This window comes from Leptonychotes weddellii, chromosome 9 (genome assembly GCF_054177405.1).
Source record: "Leptonychotes weddellii isolate Sample4059 chromosome 9, ASM5417740v2, whole genome shotgun sequence".
Classification (NCBI taxonomy): Eukaryota; Metazoa; Chordata; class Mammalia; order Carnivora; family Phocidae; genus Leptonychotes; species Leptonychotes weddellii.
In genome coordinates, this window is record NC_138377.1 from 81,027,144 (window position 1) to 81,049,512 (window position 22,369).

The 22,369-nt window shown below is 40.9% G+C and overlaps 1 protein-coding gene across 3 annotated transcripts in view; it reads left to right on the forward strand.

The window, feature by feature from the left end:
• SLC27A2 (solute carrier family 27 member 2) overlaps positions 1–22,369 on the forward strand; it is a 40,219-nt gene that overhangs the window by 6,860 nt on the left and 10,990 nt on the right. For 2 of the 3 annotated variants that reach the window (XM_081831058.1, XM_081831060.1), the window contains exons 2-5: positions 4,891–5,100; positions 8,302–8,460; positions 10,676–10,800; positions 21,873–22,067. In XM_081831058.1, coding sequence (XP_081687184.1) covers positions 4,891–5,100; positions 8,302–8,460; positions 10,676–10,800; positions 21,873–22,067 — 689 coding nt within the window. The remainder of the gene's footprint in view (positions 1–4,890; positions 5,101–8,301; positions 8,461–10,675; positions 10,801–21,872; positions 22,068–22,369) is intronic. The other variant, XM_081831057.1, reaches the window with a different exon arrangement.

Below are 22,369 nucleotides of genomic sequence, written 5' to 3' on the forward strand. Positions count from 1 at the left end.
ATTTTAAGGGAGGGAAAATGTAATCTCAATATTCCCTCACTCAAGTATGAACTGGTTTCTCTGAGGTTCTATTTCAATCCTCAACTTAAACGTAAACTAATGAGGAACCAACAGATCTACTCTACACCATTCAGGCCACTTTCTGTGAATACTGTTTTTCATACCCAAGCTTAAATAAAGCTCAAGGTTATGCTTTTCAAAGAAGATGAACAAGAGATTGTCAATATTACCCTCCAAAGGTAGATCCACATGCTTCATTTAACAAGAACTGAGCAGGTCAAGGAGACAGCATCTTCTAAAAAGTAAGGCACTCTTTCAATAATTGAACCTGAATGGCTAGTATAAGGATGCAGCAGGAATCCCATAAACCCAATATATTTCTGTTTATTTTGTATGTATCCTTCCAAACATAGGCTCACTGAGCCTCTGTCTTCATTTGTAGAAACAGGATGACTGTAACTGTATCATAGGGTTCTCGTGAAAATTATGTGATGTGATATATGTAAAGCTACTATACAAATTGTTCTATACAAATGGAAACATTAAGGCTTTATTATCAGTAAGGATGCAAGGTGTAGTGGATGCTGTGATGGACTACCCATATGCCCCCTTCAGGACTGAGATGCTCATTCCTCAGCTGCTGGGAGCATTGGCAGTTGAAACTCTTAGCCAAGACCCTCTCCAGGACTCACCCTTGCTTACAGAGAGCCACTGTGCCCAAGGTCAAGCGCTACCACCCCCAGCCTGCATCCAATGACTGGTTCATGGGCAGGGGTGAAGGTTCAGCCCACTTCCCTTAGTTTGGGACAATCCTGAAGGGCCATCCCAGGCCCAGAGTTCCCATAGGATCAGAGAATCAGTTGAGTGATGTCACTGTGTGGCTACATCACTGTTCAACCTTGCCCTCTATCTAGTCTGCTTCTCTTGCAACCTGACAGATGTCATTACCAAGTGCACTCCTGCATGTAAATCTCAGAACATAGAGCTCCCAGGAGCTCAACCTCTGCCGAATAGAGCTTACGTGTCCTGGTTGATTGCCACTTTTAAGTAAGCAGACTTTACAGTAAGAATTAACACACACACACTAGACAAAATTTGTGAAGGAGAAAACATGTAGGTCCAGTTGTATTTATAAAGGGCTTAAGGAAAGACACTACATATCAAATAGATGGTTAATAGAAATCCAGAATTTCCTTTCAAATTTCAGTTTTTATATCAGCATCTCTAGTTTAAAGGAAGAAAGCCTGCTACCATCAGGCATATGAGGTGTGTCCTAATATGGTTGGTGAGTCCCTGGAACCTCAAGTCAATGCCCAAATGCAAATTCTACACCAGCAGCCCAGAGGACATGTAAGGAAATTGTGTTGGGCAGGGTCAATGGCCTTCCCTTCAGATGAGATGACTTCTACAAAGGTTATCACAAACAAAATGCCTACGGAGAGCTAGGTAGGAACATGAATGCAGTAGAAGACACATAATGCCAAATTGCTTGAACTACGATCCAGCATGACACCTGCTTAATTACATTTTCTTTTACCTTTTTTTTTAAAAAAATGGAATGTAAATTTCATGCTGAAAAATGTATCATGGCCTTGCCTGCAATCCATTTGCCCTGACTTACACCAGGGACTTGGTCCCTACCTACATTCTAGCTTCTTCTCCCAACCTTCTTTCCCCCAGTCAACTTTAGCCTCTTTTAGTTACTTTAACACCATGCTGTTTGCCTCTGGGCCTTTGCATAAGCTGTTCCCTCTGCTAGAAACAGGTTCAGTCAATCTCAGTTGGTCTTCAACTTGCCAACTCCTGTTCATCTTTCAGGTCTCCACTCAGATGATACTGCCTCTAGGTTGTATTTGTGCCCCTCCCAAAATACCATATCCCCTGTTGTGACACCTAGGACACCTTACTTTAATGGATGATATCTTCGTTTCCTCCCCCATTAGGCTCTATAGAAACAGGGACAGTATCTCTTTTGGTCACCGTTATACCCACTGCTTAGAACCATGCCTGGCCCATAGGGAGCACTGTTTAAATAGATGTTGGATAAGTGTTGGGAAAGAGGGAGGCAGAGAGGAAAGACTAATCAAGGTAACTTACACCACAGTATTTAAGTGTGTAGCTTCAGGGGAGGGAGAGAGGGAGGTGATTTCTTAATTCTTGAGCCTTCATCTCAACGTTTTCACTAATAAAGGAGAAAAAGAACAAGCAAGTTGCACCGTGTACTAATACTCTGACAGAAGTATATGCAGGCCCCTGTGGGAGCACCCCACTTTGCAGGGGGAAGGAAGGAAACAGAGAGAAATGTCGCCAAGGCTGAGTCTTGAAAGATAAGCTGGAGTTTTCCAGGGGACCAGGGTGGAGGACGGCACTCAAAGCAGATGAAACCATCTGGACAAAGGTCATGAGATGTGAGAGTATGGGTACATTCAGTTCACATAGATCGGTGTGGTTAGAGGAAAGGGGATAAGAGATGGTACGAGGAGATGACATCAGAAAAGTCCCCAGGGGTTAAAGTGTGAATGAGCTCAGGACCTCACGGGCTGCCTAAGGAGAGTAGACTGCCACAAGGGATTAGCAGCCACTGAAAGATTTTAAGCAGGGCAGTAACAAGAAAGCATAGTAGTATAGCTAGCGCTAAGTTGGCAGCAGGGAGAGGTTAGAGGCAAGGAGATTGGTCTGGAGGCTACTGGGAAGATCAAGGTAGGAAATAATGAGGACCTGAAGCAAGGCAGTGGCAAGGGATGGGGTGTTACCATTGCAGTTTTTATAACAGGAGTATTTTTTGGTGAATATTTTGAAGTGCTCCCGGACTAGAGAGCAATCTGATCTGGTGAAGGTGGAAGACAACTGAAGCAAATAAAATCTTAGAGGTTGATAGCCAAAAGAAACTCAAGGAGAAAACTCTTCATGAGTCGAGGCACCTGGGTGGCTCAGATGGTTAAGCGTCTGCCTTCGGCTCAGGTCATGATCCCAGGGTGCTGGGATCGAGCCCCGCGTCGGGCTCCCTGCTGGGCGGGGGAGCCTGCTTCTCCCTCCTCCTACTTCTCCCCCCTGCGTGTGCTCTCTCGCTCTCTCTGTCAAATAAATAAATAAAATCTTTAAAAAGAAAACAAAAGAAAACTCTTCACGAATGGAAATACGATTATAGTGTGTTACTCTGCTCTGCAGTGAATAATATTTACATAGTCTTAATCTTGTTGATCCTGATTATTGGTGCTCACTTCTAGAGCCAACCCGTAAACAAAGCTGGGAGGATGGAATTATAGTCTCAGAAAAGATGTAAATACTATGAACCTAGACAACATAAAGTGGGGATAGTGACTTTTGGGAGTAGATAGGGGAAGAACAAGGGTGGGGATCAAAATTGATAGGTCAGGAGGTAGCAGGAAAAGCACATTATTTGGTGATAGAGAGGCGACTGTTAGAAGAAACAGATTTCAAAAACTTGAAAGTGATCGCCTCCAGGCGGCAGGTTTAGTTGTGAAGAGGGAAGGGGAGCAGAACTGTTGATTTTCATTATAAACTCTTTTGTATTATTTGATTTCTTTTTCTCAGGTGCATGAGTCCTCTGGTTAAAATGTTTTAAAATTTTTTTAAATGCATCTGTCCAGATGATATTTCTGTTTTGGTAGAGACATCATACACAAAATCTGAAAAACAAAGCCTGTAAGATGAATTAGGGATAGCCTCCCCAAGGTAATTCCCTGGGGTATTGGGTCACTTTCCTATTAAGAATAAGTATATTCAGTTCAGTTATCACAAGTTTAAGACAAGTAAGCTTAAAGGCCATCTCATCTTGTGATTGAAGGGCACAGAAATCAAGCAGCAAACATGAAATGTGGTTTGCATATTAAATCAGTGCCTTTTAAATTTTTTGACATTGGAGATGCCTGGGTGGCTCAGTCGGTTAAGCTCCTGCCTTCGGCTCAGGTCATGATCCCAGGGTCCTGGGATGGAGTCCTGCATCAGGTTCCGTGCTCAGCAGGGAGCCTGCTTCTGCAGCTCCTGCTGCTTATGCTCTCTTTCTCTCTCTCTCTGGCAAATAAATAAATAAAATATTTTTTTTTAAAAATTTTTTGATGTTGGTCTACAGTACAAAAATATATTCGTGACTCAGTACCCACACACCCACATAACTGACACAAAACTTTAAAAAAAATAATACTTACCTCTTACTATGTGTGATATACTCTGAAAACTTATATTTCATTCTACTTTAATTTTTTAAAATGTTGGTCACTTCAAATGATTTTAACAACCCACTACTGTATTGTGACCTACAGTTGGAAAAACATGCTAATCAGTCCTGTTTTTTCTCAGAGCAGAAAATGTGCTTACAAAATTTGGAGCTTCCTTCTCAGATGAGCTGAACTGTCCTAGGGGAACTATTTGTTCCTGTTGTGTTAAAATATATATACGTACGTGTATATATAAAGTTGCCTTCTATCATCATTGTTAGTTAGCATGGCTACCTTGCTTTTGTTTCTTGGCTCCTACCTTAAAATTTTCTTTTTTTATTTTTCATCACTGGGACACATATATTGGGAATAACCAAATTCATTTCTGGAGTATTTTGAGATGTATACCAGACCCGCATGTAAGTAACGCACTTACATATCTTGGTTTTTATCCACGTGTCCATTTGTTTGTACAGATTTCAACCAACCTTTTGTTGCTAGGAAACCATTAACACCCAGCCTTCCCTCAGATCTTGGAATCTTGTGATATTTTCAAATCTAGAAAATTCCATGTTTAAAATTGTGTAACTGTAAGCATGTCTACGCATTTCAGCAAAATTTATACTGAAAACAAAATTAATATAAAGTCTACTGTACTAATAGAACTTTACTGGACTAATTTAATTCATTTGGACTTTCTTTCCTTATTAAGAACTACAAGATGCTATTGAAGAGGTGCTGCCAAGCCTGAAAAAAGATAATGTGTCCATCTATTATGTGAGCAGAACTTCTAACACGGATGGGGTCGACTCTTTACTAGACAAAGTAGATGAAGTGTCAACAGAAGCTATTCCAGAGTCATGGAGGTCTGAAGTCACTTTTTCCACTCCTGCCTTATACATTTATACTTCTGGAACCACAGGTAAAAATAAAGAAAGGATTCTCAAAGAAATGGACTTATCCTGAAGCAGTTAAATGTTAGGTTAGGTTTTCAAATGTTCTTTTCCTTTGGCAAAACTTATCAGATAACTAATACTTTAGAGGATTTAGCTCTTTGCCTGTGGGAACTGGTCTTATTTCATAGCACATGATCCCATTTGGGTTTCTCCAAGCTATGCATATTTCCCCCTAGTTGGTATATAGAACAGAGAAAGAAGTTAACCAAGAAATACAAAAATAGTTATGATAATGGATGAAATTTGGCACTGAATAGGCTTTTGGAATTTTTTAAATGATTGTTGGATTTTGATTATCTTATATCCCAAGTCCATACATAATGTATAACCAATTAAAAGTGAGACACCAAAGAAGATGATAGGACAATAACGGAGTTATATTTACATTAATGTTTTGACTGCTATCTTCCCAAGCAACGCTGACTTGGAGCTGTTTGGTGCTGTGGGTATAGGATGGCTCTAGCCCAGGGCCTGAAATACTGTATTTCACCAAATCTAGGATACCTTCAACTGTAAGCTGCAGCATAATTTTATGAGCCACTAAGAAAAAACACTGCCAATTAATAGTGTTATTGGAACAGCTATATGGGACAGGCAATATTAAAGATAAAATTACTAGGCACGCTCCTATAAGCTTTATGGTCTTGTGTTCATACAATTCTCCCACCATCCATAAGATGGGTACCATTCTTATTCCCATTTTACAGATCTAGAAACTGATGCTTAGAGAGGTTAAGAACTTCTCAAGGTAACTTGTCAGGATTCACCTTGGTAGGCTGACTCCACAGCTCATACATCTGACCTCTCTGCCACAATATTGCCCAATTCTTCCACTTAACAGATATGTGGTGTCTGCCTACTCTAGGCCAGGGAAAACATTATCAAAATGTAATAATATGAGGCCTTAGGGATATATTTAAAAGTAGGGCAGGAAGCCAGCACCAGCATGCTGATCATTATTATTAGTATTGGAAAATTGAACATGTGAATCTTTTCTCTTTTGATTAAAATTTTAATTTAATTTAAGCAGGTAATGCATGCACGCATTCCCTTGTAAAACAAACATTATAGATAAGGCTAAAGGTTCCTTTGAGCCTTTTATCTCAACACCAGCCTATAGACACTCCTTCCTTTACCTCGACAGATCCTCAGCACCCATCTGCTCTCCCAGTTCCTGGACCTGAGTTTAATCTCAGTGTTGACTTCCTTTCATACAATTACTTTCACTGAGTATTTTCTTTAAGTAAATGAGGATGGGAGACTGGGAATGACATGTTAAATAATATGTCTATCCTCTTTCTATCTGTCAGAAGTTATATATTGCCATGCCAACAAAATGTTGGAATGACATAGTTAACCAAATGCTTCCCCTACATACAGACACTACCTTAATATATGGGACCTTTATCCTTATTTCATAATAGAATGGTAAAATTAAGTTGTAAACTTTGGGAAATAATTGAGAAAAAATCAGCCCTTGGTTAGTTACAGGGAGTCCTAGTCTTAATGCTACATGAGTATAGAACTTCACCATGAAGGGGCGTCTGGATGGCTCAGATGGTTAAGCGTCTGCCTTCGGCTCAGGTCAGGTCCAGGAATCGAGCCCCATGTCTCGCTCCCAGCTCAGTGGGGAGTCTGCTTTCTCCTTCTCGCTCTGCCTCTCCCCCTGCTTGAGTTCTCTGTCTCTCTCTCTCTCTCGAATAAATAAAATCTTAAAAAAAAAAAAAAAAGAACTTCACAATGTAGGCTTTGACAGTCAAATATAAAACCCACTTTAGGGGAAAAAAGAGACTGAACACTCCTTAATTTAATCCCACAGTTCAGAATTTATATTTAATTGGAAGATAACTGGGTGGATGTTTATTTTGCTTCTCTCCTTATCTCTGAATAAAATATTTGCTAAGTTACTCTTGTAAAGGTTAATTAAAAGAACTTGGGGTGCCTGGGTGGCTCAGTCAGTTAAGCATCTGACTCTTGGTTTCAGTTCAGGTCAATCTCAGGATCCTGACTGAGATCGAGCCCCACCCTGGACTCCACACTCAGCGAAGAGCCTGCTTGAGATTCTCCCTCTCCCTCTGTCCAACAGTTGAGAGCATACCTAGGCAAGGCTATGAGGAACAGGTTCACTCAGATATTGCTGGTGGGAGAGTGGAATGGAACAGCCCTTATAACTGGCAATGTGGCGGTACCTATCAAAATTACAAAGACATGTATCTTTTGACCCTACAATCTCACTTCAGCAAATTTATCCTACAAATACAGCATCATCTATAGTGTAAAATACCATGTGGACCAGGTTGAAATAGCAAAATAGTTAAAGAAATTATAACACACAAATACAGAGGACTTGATGCAACTGAGAGAGAGAGAGCAAGAGAGAGAATAAATGAATGAATAAATAAGGGAAATTTCTTTGTTAAATATGGACAGTTCTCCACTATACACTGTTAAGCAGAGAGGGAAAAGTGTAGAAAGGTCCTCTTTTTTTTTTTTTAATGGAGGAAAGGGCAAGAACAAATAAGCAACTCTATATTTGTTTGTATTTATATGAAGAAACTCTAGGAGTTAAGAAATTCATAAAAGTGGTTATGAAAGAAAGTGATAGGAATGGAAAAATCTATTTAATCTCTCTGAATCTCAGCCTTCTCATCTGTGGATTAAAAAATATAATTCTACTGATCCTGTTTATTATGAGAATTAAATGAAATTTTGAAAATACCTTGCAAGGTGGTAGGCACAGAGCAAAAATTCGATAGACATTCATGCCTTTCTCTTCAAATTACTACTGTAGTAACCATCTAATTCAGGGGTCAGCAAGCTAGGTCCATGGGCCAAATATAGCCCCCCCGACCTGTTTTGGTAAATAAAGCTTTATCAGAACATAGCCACATTCATTCCTTTATATGGCTGGCTGCTATCAGCTACAATAGCAGAGTTGACTATTTGTAACAGAAACTGTATGACCCTGCAAAGTCTAAAACATTGACTCTCGGGTCTTTTACAGAAAAAATTTGCTGACTCTTGGTGTAACTGAATATGGTCCTCCCCTATGCAATTCTCGAACCACTGCGTGATGGATCTTCCTAAGCCAGATCTCTCTCCCAGACCATGTGTCTGCAAATGGCCAATCTTGGCTCACTCATGCTTTCTCTTGTATCTTTGCAAAGGTCTCCCGAAAGCTGCGATGATCAATCACCAACGCCTGTGGTATGCAACTGGCTTTATCAATGCAGTTGGGGTTAAGGAAGACGATGTCATCTATACCACCCTCCCCTTGTACCACAGTGCTGCGCTGATGATTGGCGTCCACGGATGTATCCTGACTGGTAAGCTTTTTCCTCTCAACAAGGCACTGGAGTCCAGTACACAGTCACATGTGCTCCACGGGGAAAGTAATACAAAAGTTGGCTACTCTCCTATCGGCCAGGAACAGCATTTAATTCTATGTTAGTAACAAGGCTTTTTGGCTCACACATCACCAGCAAGTATCTAGAATAATTTATATTTTCTCATGCCTGCTTATCTGATAATATAATGCTACAGTTGTTCAGGATGTCAAGGAGGAAACGGCTTTAAAATATTTTGGATGTTCATCCAGGTTAAGACACTTGATTCTAATTAGATCCCATAATTAATTCCCCTCTGTCATTTCCATCCTCAGAAATCCGCATGTGGATCTCCATCAGCATCTGATTTAAACTTCCCCCTTAGTTGTCCCCATCCTACTTTGTTCTTCCCTGCTCCCACAGCTCCCCAGCTCTGGTCAGAGTACCTGGCTTTCCATCCCTTCTCTTTCCTTCCAAAATTTTACCATTCAAGTTAGAGTTGCCATCTTTTCTCCTTTCAGTAGGCTTTATGCCCCTTGTATACATCAAGGCTCAGTCTAATATTCTTCTCTCCCAGAAAGCCATCTCTAACTCTCTAAGCTAAAAAAAACAAAAAACAAAAAACAAACAAAAACCTTAATTTTTTCTTCCATGTGACATTTCATTTTAATATACAATGTATATCAAATATAATAATATATTAATATATTAACATATATACACATATGTATATACACATATATAATAACACATATTTTATATATACATGATAACATATATACACATACATATATATATATATATATGCATGTGTGATGGCCCAAGCCTCTGTGTCTTTCCCTCATCAACCTATTGATCAGCTATAAAATACTTACCCCAGCATCAGTACCCACCTCCACATTGGCCGGGAATGACTGACAGGGCCTGATCATATAGCGGGGCTCTTCAAGGCCAGAGGGACTCTGAGGCTCCCAAAGAGAAAACTTCATTGCTCACACATTTGCTTAAGCACCACAGATACATTCTAAAGAAGGAAAAAAATAGTGTTTAGAAAAGTGTTTCCTCTTCTAAAACATCGGACTTTTGTATAATTAGGAGTAAAGCTAAACTAATAGCATGAAAAAATACTTGTGAGTTTTTTTATTTCACTTTACTACATTTCATGCCTAGAATTAGGTTGGGTCTGATATATATTATTTTTACCCATTATATTCATTTCCTATCACTATTGTAACAGATTTTTATTCTGTTTTGAAGGTCAGAAATCTTAAAATCAAGGTGCCTGCCTTGTGGCTTGTGGCCACTTCTTCCATCTTCAAAACACATCATTCCAACCTTTTGTTTCCATCATCCCATGTCCTTCTGCCCTTGATCTGCTTGCCTTCCTGTTATAAGGACATTTATGATTTCATTGGGCCCACCCAGGTAATCCAGGATGATCTTCCCATCTCAAAATCCTGAAATTAATTACATCTACACAGGTCTTTTTGCCATGGTAAGGGACCATATTCACAGGTCCTATGGATTAGAACAGGGACATCTTTGGGAACCATTATGTCTACCTCACTCATCAACGAACAATTTTCCCGCTTGCTCAAGACCCTGGTTCTCCACTGCCTGGAGAGTTAAGTCTCACTCTTCCATCTGGCACTTCCAAGTTCTCCATGATGGCACCCTCAGCTGCTTCTCCAGGTTCCGCTCCCATGACTCACCCACTCTTCACCACTCCAGTCACAGGCCAACTGAGTCTTGGCTATCTTCCCACACCTTCTGAACTGCCCTGTCTTTATGTTTCACATGGTTTCCTCTGCCTGGAATTCTCTCATCTTTCTTCATAATCATTGCTCAAGACATAATTCACATCCTACCTCTTCCAAAATATGCCTTTCTCAGCCATTACCCCAAGTAGAATTAATACACACACATGCACACATCTTCATTCACATTCCCTTAGGGATTCATTTGAACTTCCTATTTATTGCACACTGAATTTTATTAGAAAGATATCAGCATGTGTCTCTCCCCCACTAGATTGAAAGCCTCTGTAGGATAAAACCATGTCTTATTGATTTTTGTTTTGAAGATAAGCAATATTCAGACTTGTTTGTGAATATAATTCATATTTAAATTTCTACCTTTCAAAAATGACAAATATAACCAAAGAGTTTTTTAATAGCCTTTCTTCCTTAACACTTTATATACAACTTCTCTGTAGGTGCTACTCTTGTTTTGCGGAACAAATTTTCAGCCAGCCAGTTTTGGGATGACTGCAGAAAATATAATGTCACTGTCATTCAGTATATTGGTGAACTTCTTCGGTATTTATGCAACTCACCCCAGGTAACACTCCCTGTGTTTCATTCTTTTTGAGATGGGTAAGATTGGAATTCACGTTACTTTGGGTGATGCTAGGCTTCAGCTGGTACTTACATGTCTATCAGTTTTCAGGTTAGACTACAATTGTGTGTCATGATAAAGTGCTTGGCACCACACCTATCATACAAGAGGGGATCTACTAGGTGTCAGTTGCTATTAATATTATTATTCCCAATCTTTTTACCTGTTTTCACATCTCACCCTCTACCTAGCAGATCTTCTCCTTCCCTCTCTGTCTAAAGCCTACTTACTGTCAAAGCCCAGTTCAAATGATACTTCGTATGTTAAACCTGTTTGGGTCACGCCAACATTATCTGATTTCTTTCCCTTACATCATCTGATTTCTACCCATTGTGGCCTTGTCACATTGCAGGTATTTGTCTTCATACCTTCCATCCTCCCTAGGCTATAAAGTCTTTGATGGCAGGGACCACATCTTGTATCCTTACTTTCTCTTAAACCATAGGCATACAGGAAACATTTATTTAATGTTGCTTGAATAAATACCTGGGTGGCTTTGAAACCATCTGACTAAGTCTGTCAACAAGCTTGGAGCAGATGCCCCAAGGTTACTCCAGAGGCCTTGGATCTACCCTGTTTGCAGATATCCAGATGTCTTGATGAGGTTCTTTGAAAGAACTTCTCCTGCCCTCAAGTCTTATCAGAGGCCTGGCATCCTGCCTGGGGACCAAATCAAGGTTTCTCAACAGCGGCACTGCTGACATTTTGGGCACATTCATTCTTTGCTGTATGGAGTTATTCCATGCACTGTAGGATATTTAGTATCATCTTTGGCCTTTATGCAGGACATACCAGTAGTACCCTCTCCCTCCCCCCTCCCCAGGTTACGATAATCAAAATGTCTTCAGACATTGCCAGATGTCCCCTGGCAGGCAAAATCACCCCAGTTGAGAACCACTAGACTAGATAATGCAGTAAACTCACCAGATTCTACTTCCTTTAGTCCTTTCAATCATCGTAAAACAAATTCAGAGGATCACTAAGTTGATAAATTGCTATTTATAAGCACCTGTTATCCTCAACTTACATAACATCTGCTGTGACATAGGAAGAAGTATAGGATGCTCTTGCCCCAGCTCTTCCCCTCCTCACTTCATTCAGTCTCTGCCCACATGTCAGCTCATCAGAGAGGCCCCTCCTACTAATCAACAAATGTATCACCTCGCCCCCTTACCATCCATCTCGTGGGTGACTGCTTTTCACAGTACTGCCCCTCGTGACATAGGACAGGTTTATACAACTATTGTCTATCTCCTCCAATTACATGAAAGTTCCACGCACCAGGGGCTTCGTTCACTGCCAGATCTCTAGCCCTGAGATCTGTGTGTGGCTCATTCGAGGCGTCAACAAACTTCGTTGAATGAACCTCTAAATTCTGGCCCCTGAAAGAAGTATGATTAACTTCAGAGAGGTAATATGTTTCCCTGGAATGTTTAGGCTTAGCACATAATATTCTGATCTGGGCAGCAGATTCACCAGCTTACTGAGAATCATAATTAGCTGTGAGCTGGATTAGGACCTTTCCCACAGCAATTTCTGTTGAAGTCATTATTGAATTTTTTTCACATTAGTATCCCATCTGGCCCTCAAGATTGCATGGCTCTCTATTAAAACCCAGAAATCCATATGGGTCCCTTCTGTTTGGCTTTTCTTCTCTGCCTTAAAAGTCCCCTTTGTTAGTTAGAAGTCTCCTGGGAGAGGGTGTGTTGACTTGAGGAAAATAAACATGTTTGTGTAGCTCTTTCAGGCTTATACACTCTCACACATATAAACACTTCCACCTTTCTCCTTCCTCATAATGTTGTCTCAGATGCTGAAAACCAAAATTTGATTGGGGTTTTAGATCTTCAAAATATATTATGATTTGTTGTATAATTCATGGATGATCTCAAATCTAGAAGATAGGGAGTTTCTGTTAGGTCTTGCTTCCCCCACACCCCTGAGTTCTGGTTTGTCTTCAAAATTCTTATGAGAGTTGTAATGAATGATCAAATTTACCTAAAAAAACCTTCAGTTAAAGACTTTTTAAAAATGATATGAGCTTAAAAAAGTGACATAAGCTTATATATAGAAAATCCTTAAGGCAAAAAAAAAAACTGTTAGTACTAATAAATGAATTCAGCAAAGTAGCGGGATACAGAGTCAACACATGATAATCGGTTGTATTTCTATACACTAACAATGAACAACCTGAAAAGATAATTACAAAAACAATAACATCAAAAAGAATAAAATACTTAGGAATTAACTTAACCAAGGAGGTGAAAGACACGTATAATGAAAACTAGAAAACATGGATGAAAGAAATTAAAGAAGACATAAATAAATGAAGTCATACCCCATGTTCATGGATTGGAGGATTTAATGTTTTTAAAATATTGCTACTACCCAAAGAGACCTATAGATTTAATGCAATCCCTATCAAAATCCCAATGACACTTTTTTGTGAAAACAGAAAAAAACGTATCTAAAATTCATATGGAGTCTCAAGGGACCCAAATAGCTAAAGCAATCTTGAAAAAGAAGAACAAAACTGGGGGATTTATACTTCCTAACTTTTAAACTTACTACAAAGCTATAGTAATCAAAATAATATGGTACTAACATAAAGACAGACATATAGACCGGTGGAATAGAATAGAGAGCCCAGAAATAAGCCCTCGTATATATTGTCAAATGATTTTTGACAAGGGTGCCAAGACCATTCAGTGGGGAAAGGACACAGTCTTTTCAACAAATGGTCCTGGGAAAACTGAATATCCACATGCAAAAGAATGAAGTTGGACCCTTATCTAACATGCTTATACAAAAATTATCTCAAAATGGAAAAAAGACCTAGGGGCGCCTGGGTGGCTCAGTCGGTTAAGCGGCTGCCTTCGGCTCAGGTCATGATCCCAGGGTCCTGGGATCGAGCCCCGCATCGGACTCCCTGCTCGGCGGGGAGCCTGCTTGTCCCTCTCCCTCTGTCTGCCACTTTGCCTACTTACGCTTTCTATCTCTGTTAAATAAATTTAAAAAAAATCTTTAAAAAAAAAAAGAGAGAGTAAAAAAGGCAGCATACAGAATGGGAGAAAATATTTGCAAATTATATGTCTTAGAAGAGGTTCATATTCAGAATGTATAGAGAATTCCTAAACTCACTAACAAAAAAACAGCCTGATTCAAATATAAAGGACTTGAATAGACATTTCTCCAAAGAAGATATACAAATGGCCAATAAGCACATGAAAAAAAAAAAGTGCTCAGCATCACTAATCATTAGGGAAATGCAAATCAAAACTATAGTAAAATGCCACTTCATACTCATTAGGATGGCTACTATTAAAAAAAAAAAAAAAACAGCAAACAACAAGCATTGGTGAGGATGTGAAGAAATTAGAACCCGCATGCACTGTGGGTGGGATGTAACTTGTTCAGCCACTGTGGACACAGTATGGCAGTTCCTCAAAACATGAAAAATAAAATTACTATGTGACCCATCAATTCCATTTCTGGGTACCATGCCCAAAAGAATTGAAAACAGGTTATCAAAGAGATATTTGTATATTCATGTTCATAACAGCATTATTCATAATAGCTAAAATGTGGAAGCAACCCAAGTGTCCAAGAATGGATGAATGGATAAGCAAAATGTGGTATGTACACATTCAGCCTTAAAAAGGAAGGGAATTCTGCACTATGCTATAACATGAATGAACCTTGAGGACACTGGAGGGTGAAAGACCTCTTTGTAGAGCAGAGAAATGGAGACTCTTCCTTTCATTCCTGTCACTGGGGGCTTTCTTTTGTCTTAAGGGAGCCAGGCAGAAGTGTAGCATATTAGTTGTTAAGATCAGGGACGCTGGTGGGGCGCCTGAGTGGCTCAGTCAATTAAGCATCTGCCTTTAGCTCAGGTCATGATCTCAGGATCCTGGGATCGAGCCCCATCTCCGGCTCCCTGCTCAGCAGTGAGTCTGCTTCTCCTCTATCCCTCCCTCTGTGTAAAAAATAGCTAGACATCTCCTCCCCTCTCCCACCTTTGTAGAAGACCAGAGGTTTATTCTCTGGAGAAGACCTAGAAGAGCTTTGAACTAAAGGACCCCACAAGTGGAGGAGGGCAGGGGTGAAACACTGAAAATAGAGATTGAGTAAATATCTGCTTATTAACCAGAGAGACCAGCAGTGCCTTTCCCTTGCACAGCTTCTAGAACTCCAGAGTCAGTTTATGCTTGTAGGCAAGAGAATCTAGAAGTCTAATTCTCAGGTAGAACTACCCTGTCACGGGACAGTGCAGAGCCCACTTGCCAAGAGCACTTCCCCTGCTTACAAAGCTACTCAAACATCTTTTAGTTGCCTTACTTCTGAATATGAACAGACATCAGGGATCAGCAGACAGCTGAGGAAAGCCTCCGATAGGAAATATCATCAAAAGAATAGAAGAGACAGCATCAGTTCAAAAAGTGAGAGAAAACTTCCAAAAACTTATAATTAATTTCCTTAGAGCTGTTAGAGAAGATATTCCCTCCATAAAACAAGAATAGTATGCTATAAAAAAAACTAACAGAATCTCCCAAAAATAAAAATATGATTTAAAGTGTTTAATTCATAGAAAGTTTGGAAGATAAACCTGAGAAATCTTAGAGAAAGTTGGAGAAAAGATAAAGTGATGGATGTGAGGGAAACAAAATTAAAAGATCAATCCAAGAGGTCCAACATCTAATTAATAGAAAATTGGGAAAATAGAACAGAAAATGGAGAGGAGGATATTATCAAAGAAGTATTACAAGGAAACTTCATAAATGGATGAAGAAGATGTGGTATATATACACAATGGAATATTACTCAGCCATAACGAAGAATGAGATATTGCCATTTGCAATGACGTGGATGGAGCTAGAGGGTATGATGCTGAGTGAAGTAAGTCGTCAGGGAAAGACAAATACCATATGATCTCACTCATGTGTGGAATCTAAAAAGCAAAATGAACAAACAAGCAAAAAAACAGAATCATAAATACAGAGACCGAACTGGTGGTTGCCAGAAGGGAGGGGGATGAGGGGATGAGTGAAATGGGTGAAGGGGATTAAGAAATTCAAACTTCCAGTTATAAAAAGTCATGGGGTAAAAAGTTCCACATAAGGAATATAGTCAATAATATAGAAATAACATTGTATGCTGACATTAATCACGGTAAGCACTAAGTAATGTATAGATTGTTAAATCACTCTGTTGTACACCTGAAACTAACAACATTATATGTCAACTACACTTTAATTAAAAAAATAAACAAAACTTTAAAAATAATATTTTTAGGGGCACCTGGGTGCCTCAGTCGGTTAAGCCTCCAACTCTTGATCCTTCAGCTCAGGTCTTGATCTCAGGGTCATGAGTTCAAACCCCATATTTAGGGCTCCATGCTGGGTATGGAACCTACTTAAAAAAAATAAAATAATAATAATAATAACAACAAAAACAATAATTTTTTTTAAGATTATTTATTTATTTATTTAACAGAGAGAGACAGCGAGAGAGGGAACACAAGCAGGGGGAGTGAGAGAGGGAGAAACAGGCCTCCCGCTGAGCAGGGAGCCTGATGCGGGGCTCGATCCCAGGACCCTGGGACCATGACCTGAACCAAAGGCAGACGCTCAAAGACTGAGCCACCCAGGCGCCCCAACAATAATATTTTTTAAAAGTGAAATGAAAACAATAATGGTCAGCCTGTCTGAAAAAAAAAACAATGCTGAAGAGAAATAGCTTTTTAAAATTTAAAAAAAATTAAAAAGGAAAGAAAACTTCCCCAGAGCTGAAGGACAAATTGAAAGAGCCAAGTGAGTACCCAATAAAATGGGTGGAATTTAAATTTTTAAATACACCAGGATGAAACATAAGACTACCAAACAAAGAGAGAGAGAGAGAGAGAGGAAAGAGTCTGTAAGAATAATATTTGACTTGGCAACAGCAACACTGCAAGCTGGAGGACAAAAGATCAGTGCCTTCAAAATTCTTAGTAAAAAGTATTGCCTCTCTAGAACTCTATATACGATCAAATTATCACTCAAGTGTACAGTAAGAATATTTTCAGACATTCAAAGTCTCAAAATAACTTACCTCCTATACACCCTCCTTTGTGAAGTTACTAGAGAAAGTGTTCCATGCAAACAGGAGAGTGAGCAGAGACAGCTGAGGACCCAGGATCCAGAAGAGAGAGGTAAAGGGAATCCCCAGGCCTGGAGAGCAACCAGTACAGACTGGAGCAGGGGGCTAAAAGGAAGCACAAAGGGACAAAGGAAATTAGAGCATCTGGTGGGTTTCACCGTGAAGAACATTGTATTTCGAGGCTGTTGGACGGTGAAGAAACACCTGTGAGTAGAAACTAAGAAAACAAAGCAAATGGGCAGGTGGCAGTGAATTCCAGGGGGAAAAAAACTGCCTCAAGAATTTGATCAGAGGGCGCCTGGGTGGCTCAGTGGGTTAAGCGACTGCCTTCGGCTCAGGTCATGATCCTGGAGTCCCGGGATCCAGTCCCACATCGGGCTCCCTGCTCAGCTGGGGGTCTGCTTCTCCCTCTGACCCTCTTCCCTCTCGTGCTCTCTGTCTCTCATTCTCTCTCTCTCAAATAAATAAATAAAAAATAAAAAAAAAAGAATTTGATCAGAGTATATTCCTTGGCTCCTCAGTAGTGTATGATGAGCAAAATAATGTGAGCACCGAACATTGACTTAACCAAAAATTGGGATATTGGAAAAATTGAAGAGAATGATAGAGAGCTTCAACTTCCTCCAGCACAATAGAAAATCAACAAATAACATCTACAATTGATGAATCAAAAGAGAATAGTCTAAGCATGTAATTTAGAAACCGGAGAGAAGAGGAAGGAGCTACAAGAGTGGACAGTGTCTGCCTCCAGGTGGTAGAGCGGAGGCAGAGGATGGAGCAGGCAAGTGGGGTGACGGCATCGGCCATTTAAAAGCCTTTCAGTGCTTTGACTGTTAGAACGTTAGACTTCACATGTGCCACTCTTTTTTTTTTTTTTAACTAAGGGGGAAAGAATTCTCTTTGCATTCACATAGATTTGGATTTGAATCTTGGAGAACTATGTTGCTACCTGTGTGATCTCCAGCAAATTATTTTAATCTTTTTGAGACTCTGATTCCTCAATTGTAATTGAGGCCAATATATATATTTTTTTTAAGTAGGCTTCACAGCCAGCATGGAGCCTAATGCGGGGCTTGAACTCATGACCCTGAGATCAAGACCTGAGCTGAGATCAAGAGTCCCACCACCCTTAACCGACGAAGCCATCCAGGCACCCCTGAGGCAAATATTTTCATTACCTATCACATTTTGGTAGGATTCTATAGAAACTTGAGTAAGATAATAAAGGTCAAATGCCTGGCACGTAGTAGGAAAGCCCTCGATAAAAGTTTTCTGTTTACTTATTTACCTGGTACTTTCCATTCCTCTCTGGACACCCTGACCTCTCACCTTTCAGTCATCAAATCCTAGTGCGGATTTAAGTCCCCCGGGTGTGTTTGCATGTGACCTCACCTCTCTCACATGGAATCAAAGGTTTGATCTTTGTTAAAGAAAAACAAGCGGGTGATTCTTGACCTAAAATACAGCTCCCTTGAGGAGTGAATTTGGTGATGAGGAAACACACTTTCTCCTACGGGCAAGGAAAACTCAAGTCACACCAGGTACTGTCAGCCAGTGGTGAGCAAAACTTGGGTGAGAACCAGACATCGCAGAAGGTTGCAGGATCTCCCAGTTTGTGTGCACAAACACTTCCAGCTTACAGCCTTAATCCCTTCTGCTGGTGTAATAAGATCCCTCAGTTCATGATGAAAACCGAGCTCATGGTATTGTGACTCTCAGCCCAGCTAACTGCCACCCCCAGGTGAGAGCTGCACCTGGGAGGCTGGCCTGTGGCCCAGGCACCCGAGGCACCTGCCGCCTCCTGTGCCCTAGGCCCTGCCCTTGGGCTGATGTCCGGGCCATTAACTGTCGAACAGGGAACTTGAGGGCTCCCTGGTGGAGGTTACTCCTTCTTTTATTGAAGCTATTGCTCGGTATGCAAAGCCAGGTGCAGGCACTGCAGATGACAGAGAGATCTATTTGGCCTCAAAGGAGTTTACAATCTCATGGGGGAGATAGATGTTCGCCACACATTAGAAAAGGAAATGATCTAAGAGGGTGATTACGGGCTGCATACGGATTAGTAAAGTCTTGGGTTTACACACTGGAATGCTACTTTGGAGCTTCTCACACAGGCCTGGGAGCAGGTAAGCCCCAGGTCAGGAGGTTATTTTTAAGCGAAAGTCCGTATTCTTCAAATATTTATGACGTTTTATTCCTGGAGGGGCAGTGAGGGACAGCAGTGTGGGAGGCGAGGATGGTCTCTGAAAAGCTGACAATCCTTAACTGAGAATAGTGCCTTATGGAAGGGTGACCCTACAATTCACTGTCTAAACGGGGACACTTGAGAGTGAAAGGAGTGTAATTAATAAGCACATCAGGACCACGGGCATAAACCAGGACTGGCCCTGACCAACCAGACACATGGCCTCCCTACTTCTAGGTACTTTGTAATTCTAAAAAGGAATACAGATAGTCCCCAACTTATGATGGTTCCACCTATGATTTTTTGACTTTACCATGGTGTGAAAGTGATACGCACTCAGTAGAAGCCATACACTGAGTTTTGAATTTTGATCTTTATCCGTCTAGCAATAGATACTCTGATCCTCTCTCATGATGCTGGGCAGGCGCAGTGACCCACGGCTCCCAGTCAGCCGCACGATCATGAGGGTGAACAGCCGAGACCCAGACAACCATTCTATTTCTCACTTTCAGTACAGTATTCCATCAATTACATGACATATTCAATACTGTATTATAAAATAGGTTTTGTGCTGGATGATTTTGCCCAGCTGTAGGCTTATGTACGTGTTCTAAACACACTTAAGGTATGCTAGGTTAAGCTCTAATGTTCGGTAGATTAGGTGAATTAAAAGCGTTTTTGACTTATGACATTTTTAATTTATGGTGGGTATATTGGGATGTAATGCCATCAGAAATCGAGGAAGATCTATAGATTCAGTGACCTGTGGACCTAGGTTGCTGATTAAGAGAATAGGTTCCCACTCAGAATGTCGAGGTTCATGCAGATTTAAAAGGCTGCTCAGGTAACTCTGCTGAACACCCTGGTTAAGAACTACTGGCAGGAGACCCCTGGGCCCTACACATTTCCTCCTCAGAAAGGCCACACCAGGGACCCAGTTTTTACGAGTGACCAGTATCTGTTCTCCTCATTGGTTAGGACTCCTGAAGAAGCTTCACCCCCTGAGTTTTGACCAAGGATCTACTCAAAAATGAAATGCATCTACACTACTCCCCTGACCCGCTGCCTCCTCTCGCACGGAACTCAATTCAAGCTTTGTTTTGGCTGGGTTTTCACCTGTCCTATCAAAGGCCCTCCCCTTACCAGAGAACCACCAGTCTCTCTATGCCAACAGCTCTTTTCCAAGAGGAACTCTAGCTCCAAAATAACGTCACAATGACTTCACAGAAGAGGAAATAATGGAGCAAATGCTCTGAAGAACATTTGTAAGCCAAATGTTGTCCGATCCAAGAAATTAACACTTGATGTGAGAGTCCTATTTGAAAAAGAGTAAGTGTGAGAAAGAGCATGAGCAGGGGGAGGGGGAGAAGCAGACTCCTCCTGCTCAGTGGGGAGCCCAATGCAGGGCTCGATCCTCATGACCTGAGCTGAAAGCAGTCGCTTAACCAACTGAGCCACCCAGGTGCCCCAATGTGAGAATCCTAGTTACCAAGCACTTTCACCCATTCCATTCCATTTCCTGTTAAAGGTCATAGAATTACAGAATCTGCAGGTTAAAATTATACTTGTTTATCTTTCTCTCCCACCAAACTGTGATCTCCTGGAGGATATAAATTGCCTTATTAATATAAAATATCATCGAAATTACTATAGATTTGGACATATTTGTAGGGGCCTCACAACTGATTGTGGTTGAATGGAAAGCAACCTGGTCCTAACTCCACCTCTCCTGCTGATACAAGGTCTCCTTTCAGTTCTTACACTCAAGACAATTTTTCCTTTGTGATTTTTATTTATAGCAAAGTATATTCCTCCCAGGCCACCTGAGGCAACTGAGAGCCAGCTTCCTCTCTCTCTTCCTCTTCCCAATCCCATTGGGATAGTTTCATTGTCATGGTTCAGCTTTACCTGGCTTTGTGACCTCTGGGTCTGTGAAATGAGGACATGATCATGAGTCTTCTCTCCAGGGACACCTGGCTGGCTCAGTCGGTTAAGCGTCTGCCTTCGGCTTGGGTCATGATCCCAGAGTCCTGGGATCGAGCCCCGCATCAAGCCCCTCATCCAGCTCCCTGCTCAGTGGGGAGTCTGCTTCTCCCTCTCCCTCTGCCCTTCCCCCCACTCATGCTCTCTGTCTCTCAAATAAACGAATAAAATCTTTTTTTAAAAAAAAGTCTTCTCTCCAGTCCCCTGAGACCCTAACATTAATGACTGTAGAAAATCATTCTCTCTCTCCTTACACTGTGTTCCCAGTTTTCTTCTTCCTTGTCAAGTGAAGACTATTGCTTCAGATTGTCAGTCTTTGATAGATCTTTCCCATGTGACCCCTCCTTTCTGGCAGTTGAGATTCACCAGCCCCATCAAGAAAACAATCAATACCTTATTCTAGCTTCCAGATTGGATATGGATTAAATGTTGGCCTCACTTAGTTCTATCAAATCATCTCACCTTGCCTTTTAAAAATCAAAATGGGAAGAGCCAAGTCTTTTGGTTATTAAATCAGAGTTCTAGCTGTCGGCCCAAACCGCGTGGGTTGGCGGGGAGGAGGCGTGATGTGTGTGAGTAACAGAGAAGGTGTGCACTGCGAGGTGAATCCACAACCAACGTAAATATGTAGAAACATAAAGGCAATTACAAGTATATAGGTACAGTCTCCGGAGAGGTTTTAATTTGGTCTCTCCTCCTCCTACCACAGAAACCAAATGATCACGTCCATAAAGTGAGACTAGCAATAGGAAATGGCTTGCGAGGAGATGTGTGGAGGGAATTCACCAGGAGATTTGGGGACATTTGCATTTATGAGTTCTACGCTGCCACTGAAGGCAATATTGCCTTTGTGAATTATACAAGAAAAATCGGTGCTATTGGGAGAGTAAACTACCTACAGAAAGTAAGTACATTGAAAGATGAAAGTGTACGTAGCTGACTTTCAGAATACAGAGACTTCTTAAAAGCTGTGTCATGATGATGTTCTTAGAATTTCATACCTCATCAGAGCCATGGCCGATCCGTGTTCACCAAGACAGAGGATCTGCTCATTCTCTGTGATGATGAGCGCAAAGTGACAGGGCCCTTTAATTTTAAAATCTCAATTTCTCTTCATAACAACCTCTGCTACCTGCAACTTAACGCGCAGTCTTCCTGATGCCGTTTATACGTGTAGATGTCAAAACACCAGAAGCCTGCTGGTTC